General features: G+C 66.0%; 1 protein-coding gene across 1 annotated transcript in view; it reads left to right on the forward strand.

The window, feature by feature from the left end:
* The first annotated feature begins 4,524 nt into the window (after positions 1-4,524).
* The window catches only part of ONECUT3 (one cut homeobox 3), a 22,911-nt gene continuing 18,623 nt past the window's right edge, over positions 4,525-8,812 (forward strand). The window contains exon 1 of the mRNA XM_074163981.1: positions 4,525-5,554. Coding sequence (XP_074020082.1) covers positions 4,525-5,554 — 1,030 coding nt within the window. The remainder of the gene's footprint in view (positions 5,555-8,812) is intronic.

The raw sequence follows: 8,812 nt of genomic DNA on the forward strand, positions 1-8,812 counted from the left end.
GGCGCGCAACGGGACCGGCGGGGATGGGGGCTCCGGTCCCGGCGCTGCGCCCCCCCCTAAGCGGGTTTCCCCATATCCCGCTCTAATAACCCCAAATCCGAGCGGAACTTTTCGAGCGTCGCTCTTTATTTCCCCTGCCTTGTTTTGTTTCGGAAGCGAAAGCGTTTGAATCCCCTTCAAGAACCGGTATCAAAGTCTCTTTTTTTAAAAGCTATTGATTGCAAAAGTCTTATTTAAACCAACACATTTTAGTTTCTCACATTTTAAAACATCATCTGGGGCCCATTGTATGGAAAATCGATTAGCAGAAATTGCCACGCTCTTTTGCCTCCCGCTTGATTGTTGGAAAATCGAGACATCCATAGGCAAAGGCTGGGCTGGGGAAGGTTTGGAACCGAAATGAAAGGGTTTGCGAGGGATCTATAGGCACTAAATAATTCACCTGCCAGGCGATGGTGCTGTTATTTCGAAGCCTTAAAGAACTTTAAGGAACTTGGGCTGCCAGAGGGGCCGTGCTACGGGCGGGATGCGCGGGAGCCACGTTGCCGGCTCCTTCTCCTTCCCTGCCCGGCAAAACAAAATGGTTTATCCCCTGCCTTGTACCTGGTCGCCGGTCGCAAGAAATACCGCCCCGCTCCTCTGGAGATATTTCTGGCCGTGTCGTTTGGGCTTTTCGAGCTGTTCCTAAGTGGGGGTGGAAAAAAAAAAAATAAATAAATTAAATAAAAATAATTAAAATAGATTTGAGCGTAAATCAAACACGCGCACACACACACACACACACACACACACACCCCGGCACGGCCCCGGAAGGCAGGGAGAGGGTAGAAATGCTCGTCCTGCTTCCGACACACCTTTCCCCGGGCTCCGGGGCTGCCCGGGCCGGCCGGGAGCGGGGGCCGCCTCTCCGGTGGGGGCAGCCCCGGGAGCCCCGCTCCGCCCACCCGGGGGGATGCTCAGAAGGGCAGCGATTTTTTTGGGGGTCAGTGGGGGGAGTTACTTAGTCCACCCGGCTGCGCCTCTCTCCCAGCTCGTCCCGTCTAAGCGAAGCCGTCAGTCCCTCCGGGGGGGAGGTTGCGGGGGGGTTGCGGGGAGGGGGGGAACCGGGGCCGCGCTCCCCCCTCCGCACTTACCGCTCTCCCCCCCCCCTCCCCGGGGTGCCGGCACTGCCCGGCTCCTGTCGGAGCGCTGCCCGGGCGGCTGCGGAGGAGCAGAGGGATGGGAATTAAATAGGGAGAGGGAGCCGAGGAAGAAAGAGGAGGCGAGGGAAGGGATCAATAGCATCCAGCTGGCGAATGGAGACCGGGCCTCTCCCCCGCGCTGCGCCCCGGCCCATCGCCGGAGCCTCTGGGCGCTCTGAAGGGCTTCCCCCGGGTTGGGGGGGGGGGGGGGGATAGCAAACCCCGCCGGGTTCCCGCATCCCGCAGCGGCTCGGGCCCGGGGCCGGACCCCAGGGATCTTCCGCTGCCTCCCGCTCCCCCGGCCCCACGGGTCTCGGTGCCTCTCGCCTAATGATATTGCATCGATCGGGGAAGAGCCGGGGGGAGGACTTGGGGGGGGGACGGGGGGACGGGGACGTGCGGGGCTACCGCATTACTCAATTATGTCGCACTAATTAGTAAAAAGTCTCTCTCTTTTTTGTTATTTGCTCGGTGCGAAGCTCGGCGGAGGGCAGAGTCCAGCGCCTGCCCCGGGGGGCCCCCGGTGCTGCGGGGCTGGGGGGCGGGGGGGGGCGGTGAGCCCGGCCCGGGGATGCTGTGCGGGACGGCGGGTGCGCTGGGCAGCTGCGGGGATAGATCTATCGATGGGCGGTCGATGGGCCGGTCGATGCGCTATCGCCATTATTACACTCAATGAAACCCTTCCAGACGCGGCTGCTTCATCCCTGGTTTGTTCCCCACCTCCTCCTCGCTGCGCACCTCGTCACCACCCCCCCCCCCCCGCCAGCATCCTCTGACGCTGCCCGGCTCAAGGCCCCCATGCCCATCTCTGCCCCCCTCCGGACCCCCCTGCCCATCCCTGCCTGGCTCCGGACCCCCCTGCCCATCCCTGCCCCCCTGCGGACCCCCCTGCCCATCCTTATCCGCCCCCAGGCCCTTCCTGCCCGGCTCCATGTCCCGTTACTTGTCTGGAAGGCCACCCCCCCCCACCTTGGTATGGGGGACTTGCCATCCCCGCATCCCCGCCGGATCCTCCGGGACGCGGCTCCCTCCCGGTTTCGGGATCCCGCTCACGGCCCGCGGATCCTCCCGGCAGGGACGCACCGGGGCGGGGGGGCGGGGGGGGAGAGCTGGGAGCGGGACGTGGACCGGGGGCGGGGGGGCGGATTCCTTCCACACCCCGGCTCGGCCGGGCCCGGCCCGGCTCCAGCGTGCTGGACCGCGGTATAAGGGGATTACAGGGGCAGAAAAGGCGCCGAGGAGGGACCCCCGCTCCCCCCGGTTCATCTTCTGCTCCACGGGTGACCGGCGTGAACCCATGCCCCGAGAACTCACGGGGCTTTATTTTATTGGAATGATCTTAACCGACTTCCCGGGGACGGGATGGGATAAATGGGATGGGATAAATGGGATGGGATGGGATGGGATGGATGGGATGGGAAGGATGGGATGGACGGATTGGGTTAAATGCACTGAGTTTGGGCGGGATGCTAATTTTTGCTGAATTATTCACTGCGAATATTGGTGGCGGGTGACACCCCCAGCACCGGCCCGCGGCTTCACCCCCCACGGAAAGCAGGGACCCCCTCTTCCTCGGTTGCTGCCCCCGGTTGTGGCCGCAGACGACCCTCTCTCGGCCGTGGGAGCCTCCGGGAGCCCGGCAGGGACGGGGGGGGGGGGGGGGAAGGGGGGGGCCGAGGAGCCCACGCGAGGCTGGCGGGGCCCACCCGCGGAAAACTATGGATTTGATTTTTATTTTTTCGGTATGTTCAATAAAGCTTGGGAAAGCGGCCCGGCCCGGCCTGGAGCACCGGGCACGGCCGGGAAATGCCGGAGCCGCTCCAGCCGGCGCCGCCCGGGGGGGAGGTGGGGTAGGCTGGGGGAGGCCGGCCCGGGGCGGAGGGGCCGGGGGCGGCTGGAAACGTGCCCGGGAAGGACACCGAGTCCCAGCCCGTCCGGTGGCCTAAAGCCCCCTCGTGTCGTCTCTTCATCCCGTCTTCCCCCCCTTCCTTTCCCTTCCCTTTGCCATTCTCCCTTTCCATTTTGCCATTCCCTTTCCATTTTACCTTTCCCTTTCCATTTTGCCTTTCCCTTTCTATTTTACCTTTCCATTTTGCCATTCCCCTCCCATTTTACCTTTCCCTTTCCATTTTGCCTTTCCCTTTCCATTTTGCCAATCCCTTTTCATTTTCCCTTTCCATTTTCCATTTTCCCTCTCTCTTTCCCTTTCCCTTTCCCTTTTCCATTTTTCCTTTCTTTTTACCCATTTCCCCTTCTCCACCACCGCTGCCCAGGGCCTTGCAGCACAGCGCCGTGTGCCGCCCCATGCATGTCCCTGTCATCCCCCCCCCCCGTGCCAAGGCAACCACCCCCCGCCTCCCGATAGCCCCCGCTGCCCGGGCAGTGCCCGCCGGGGGTCAGGGGGGGGTGATGCTGGGGACACGCGTGGGGAAACACGGGGTTGTGGGGACAGACGGCTTTGGGGGGAACAGAGGGGAGGGTCTAAGGGAGGCAGCGGGGGGGGGGTGTTGGGGGGCGCTGGGGACAGGCGCGTCCAGGGGTGGGAGCAGCCAGATGTGTGCCCGGGTGGGGGCTGGGGTCAGCCAGATGTGCGGGGGACGCAGGTGGGCACCGTCGTGCAGCGCTGCCAGATGGGCGCTGGGTGCAGGGGGTCACCTCGGTGCGGGGGAGGTCACTCCGGTGCGGGGGGGGGGGAGAAGACACCCGGTACGGGGAGGGTCACGCCGGTGCGGTGGGGGGCGGGGGGGCCACCCCGGTGCGGGGGGGTCACCTCGGCGTGGTGGGGGGGTGTCACTCCGGCGGGGACTGGGGGTGCTGGTTGCGCTCCGCTCTCCCCCCTCCTGTCACACACACACGCACCGGGAGGGGGGGGGGGGGGCGGTGCGGCTCGGTTCGGCGGGGGGGGGGGGATAGGAGGGGGGGGGGGGGGGCGGAGCGGCGCTGACGTCACGCCGCGGCCCAGAGCGAGGCTGCCGGGAGCCGGCGGCCGAGGCGCGCCGCAGCCGCCCCGAGCGCACGCACCGCACCGCACCGCGCCCCGCACCGCTCCGCTCCGCACCGCACCGAGCCCCGCTCCCCGCCGCAGCGCACCCAGGCGGGCTGGGGCGGGCGGGCGCGGCGCATCATGCTGGCCTGACCGCGGGGTGCGGGAGATCGATCCCCCGAGCGCGGAGTCTGAATTAATCCGGGCAGCCGGCGCGGGGAGGGAGGGAGGGAGGGAAAGAGGGGGGGGGGGCGGCGGCGGTGGAGGAGGAGGAGGAGGAGGAGGCGGCGGCGGGGGGGGGGGTGGGGGAGGAAGGCAGCGAGCGAGCGGGCGAGGCAGCGGCAGAGCCCGGCGGCCACCATGGAGCTGGCGATGGAGAACCTGGGCAGCCTGCACGGCGTCCCGCACTCGCAGCCCGCCGAGCTGCTGAGCCCGGCCCACGGGCGACAAGGCTCGCACCGCAACCTGGTACCGCACGGCCGGCCCGCCATGGTCTCGGGTATGGCCTCCATCCTGGAGGGGGGCGACTACCGCGCCGAGCACAGCCTGGCCGCCCCGCTGCACCCCGCCATGAGCATGTCCTGCGAGTCCCCCTCCGGCATGAGCCTGAGCAGCACCTACACCACGCTGACCCCCCTGCAGCACCTGCCGCCCATCTCCACCGTCTCGGAGAAGTTCCACCACCCGCACCACCACCACCACCACCACCACCCGCACCAGCGCCTGGCCGGCAACGTGAGCGGCAGCTTCACCCTCATGCGCGACGAGCGGAGCCTGGCCTCCATGGGCAACCTCTACAGCCACTACCCCAAGGACATGCCGGCCATGGGGCAGCCCCTCTCGCCGCTGCCCAACGGGCTGGGCAGCCTGCACAACGCCCAGCAGCCGCTGGCCCCCTACGGCCCGGGGGGCCACTTGCCCAACGAGAAGATGCTCTCGCCCAACGGCTTCGATTCGCACGCCGCGATGCTGTCCCGGGGCGAGGAGCACTTGGCGCGGGGGCTGGCGGCCCCCAGCTCGGCCATGATGCCACCGCTCAACGGGATGCACCCGCACGGCCACCCGCACGCCCAGCCCGGTGGCTCCCTCCTGGGCGAGAGGGAACGCCAGGCCTCGGCCACCGGTTCCCAGCCCGGTGGCTCCGGGCAGGTGGAGGAGATCAACACCAAGGAGGTGGCTCAGCGGATCACGGCCGAGCTGAAGCGTTACAGCATCCCGCAGGCGATCTTCGCCCAGAGGATCTTGTGCCGCTCCCAGGGGACCCTCTCGGACCTGCTGCGGAACCCCAAGCCCTGGAGTAAGCTCAAGTCGGGCCGGGAGACTTTCCGGAGGATGTGGAAATGGTTGCAGGAGCCGGAATTTCAGAGGATGTCGGCGCTCAGGCTGGCAGGTAGGTAGGGGACGGCAAGGTCTGCTGCCACGACCCCGCACCTCCGGGCGGGAGAGGGGGGGGTCGGGAGGGGGAGGAGGGGGGGGGGGGGATGCGACCACGCGTGGGGACCCCTCGCTCGCGGGGATCCATCGTGGGCCGGGTGTCACCGAGCCGATTTGAAGCCTTTAAAAGAAAGGGAATGAAGCAAATCATATTTGAGGCGAATGAATAATTATATTTAAGGCGAATTATATTTAAGGTGAATTTTATTTAAGTGAATTATATTTAAGGTGAATTATATTTAAGGCGAATTCCCCCTCCCCGGGCCTGCTCCTGCCAGCAGGAAAGGAGGGATGGCAGGAACCGGGAGCTGCCCGCCTCTCCCCGCCGCTCCCCGCCGCCGGTTCGGCCGCCTCTAGCCCCGGCGGTGATTTCCGCACCGAACCGACCCCCTCTCCTACCGGGCGGACCCCGGAGAGCCGCCGGCAGCCCCCGGCCCACGATCCCGGCCGCCCGTGAGTGCGGGTTGAGCCGGGGCCGGTGGCGGAGCTCCTTCGCCGTCCGTTTAGCACCGCCACTCGGAGCCGCGCTCGGGGGAAGCTCCGGTTCGCCCCCGGCGCTCCCCGCCGGGAACCGGGCTGTGGGGTCGGGGAAAGGCGGACAGCGCCGGGGCTGCGCTCCGCTCCCTCCGGGGCACCGGGAGAAGGAGGGACCTCCCGCACCCGTGTCCCCGGTTCCCGGCCTGGGTGGGGGCCGGCTGCTGCCCCGCAGCACCGCGGGTGCGGAGCGCGGCGGGTCTTGCTCGGCCTCAGGCCGAAGGTTTGCCGGAAAAACACGGTTTTTCTGAGCTGTTGTGGCGGGGAGGGCGGGCGGGGGTCTCGGCTCCGCGCTCCTGCGCGCTGCGCGGAGCCTCCGCGGGGGAAAGGATCGAGGGGTCAGCGCCGGGCTGGGACGTGCCCGGCCCGACCCGGCTCCCGGAGCCGCTCCGGCTCTTCCTTCCCCCGGCTTCTCCGCGCCGGGGCTCCGCGGGGTGGAAAAACACGCGTGTAATAATTTATTTAAAAAAAAAATATTAATAAATCCGAGCTCCCCGTGGGGCCGGGCACAGTCCGCTCCCCCCCCCTCCTCCCCGGCGCTCGGCAAGGCGAGGAGCCCGCCGTTATTTATGGAGGAGAGCGGCGTTCATATGTATTTAGTGTAATTCAGTTGCTCTTTAATTAGGGCAGGGTAGTGGCATCTTTTAGTTCCAGTCGATGCCCTATTGAAAAGCAGTTAATAGAATGCAAATTGTTCCTGGCTTTACAAGGTTCTGGTAAATAAAGATTTAAACACTGCCGCGATCGGCCGTTTAATGCCCCCGTTGTTCGGGCTAATTGAGCAGCGGGTGGCTGGTTTCCGACCGCCCAAAATTTGAAATAATAACCACGTCGGTGATGATAAAAAGGCTGCCCGGGCTGGGGGAGTTTGGGGTGTGTGGGGGGGTCCCTGCCCGCGGCCCGACCCGGCCTCTGTCCCCGCTGCCACCGCTCCGCTCCTCCCGCGGCTTCGGGGGAGGTTTATTCTCCCCCAAATGGTTTTTATTCCCCAGCGCCGAGTTTCCCTCGGCCCCAGAGGAGCCTTGGGGGCATTCCTTATGGAAATGAAACCCCCAAATTTTCTGCCAACAGGGTTTAATTCTTTGCTTGCTGCCGAGACAGGGAAAAAAAAAAAAAAGACAAAAAAAAAAAAAACAAACCAAAAAAACCAAACCCACCAAAACAAGGAACCAACCGCTCCGCCATGACTGCGCCCGCCTTCAGCCCCGGCTCCCCGAGCGGCACCGGGCCGCGGCCGCCCCACGCTGCCGGTGGCGGGGGTTCGGCTGAGCCCCCGGCCACGGTGTGGGTGTCCCCGCTGCCTCCCAGGGCCCGGCCGCTTTGTTCCCGGTCCCCGGCCCCGCTGCCGCCCCTCCGGGACCCACTTTCGTTTTGCTCCCCGCTCCGCTCCGCCGTTTCGTCCACCCGGGCCCGGCCGTGGGGGCAGGTTGAAGCCCCTCGGGCTCAGCCCCGGTCCCGGTTGTTCCGACAAACGGGGTTCTACGAGAGAGGGTCGCGCCGGGGGGGAGGGAGGGGGACACACACACACACCCCGTACCCGGCCTCTCCGATGGGTGCAGGTGAATCACCCCCCCAACCCGACCCACCCGTCGAGTCTGCTCGTTCTTTCAGGATGCTCCGAGCTGGGGGGCTGGAGGGGGCTGGAGGGCTGCGACACCCCCCCCCGGCAAGCAGGGAAGGGACCCCTTCCCCGCATGGGCAGCGATCGGCTTTTTTCCCCTCCCAGCGCAAGCAAAATAAAGGAGTGTTAAACAGGGGGCACGGCCGGGGCCAGGGCTGGGGATCGTCCTGGTCTTGGTCCCGGTGCCGGTCCCGGTCCCGCCCGGCTGCAGGAGCCCGTCTGATGGATTAGTCCGAGCCAGTAAATCGCAGATCAATAAACACGCCGGGCCCCTATAAATGGCAATTGCCGCTTTTCTCCTCTTTCCACTCCAGTTCCCCCTCTCGCCGCCCCGTCCGCAGATGAACCATTAATTATTCAGCCGGGACCCGTCCAGAGCCGCAGCCGGGGGGGCTGCAGCTCCCTCCGGCTCCGCTCCCCCCGTGGGGCTCCGCAAAATAAGGGGGTCCCACGGGGAAACATCTGGGCAGCAGCTGGCGGTGCCCGGCCCATCCCCTCGGGCCATCCATCTCTGCGACCCGCTGTCACGGCCGCATCCCGTGTCCCCCCCTCCAGATGCAGCTCTACAAACTTCGTGATCACCCCCCGCGAGGCCTGCAAGGGCCCGTGGGTGGAGGGGCACTCCCACCCTGATACCTTTGGGGGTCCCTGCATGGCGGAGAGGGGCTCCGAGCCCCCACCCGTGACCCCCCCACCCGCCATCCCCGTCCCTCGTTGTCCTGGGGGCGAAAAAGGCATCGGCTTCGTTCTCGTGGGATCGTGTGGGAAGCGCTTCCATCCCCGCGTGTCCGCGGAGGGCGGTGGGTGCCCCCCCCAGCATGCGTGTCCCTGGGTGCCCTCCCATCACGCGTGTCTGTGGGTGCGCTCCCACCCTGCCGAAGCCCCCGCTGATGGAAAACCCCTCCTCGCCCCGGACTGATTCCGACACTCAGGACTAGGAAATTGCCCCGTGATTATTTCTCGGGAGGGCGACAACATCGTTGTGTCCCTTTCGCGACACGATGGCTTCCCACCCTCTTTCTCCCCTGACTCCAACGAGCGCTGGAGTGATCCCTCCTC

Source organism: Numenius arquata, chromosome 25, assembly GCF_964106895.1.
Source record: "Numenius arquata chromosome 25, bNumArq3.hap1.1, whole genome shotgun sequence".
In the NCBI taxonomy this organism is placed as follows: domain Eukaryota; kingdom Metazoa; phylum Chordata; class Aves; order Charadriiformes; family Scolopacidae; genus Numenius; species Numenius arquata.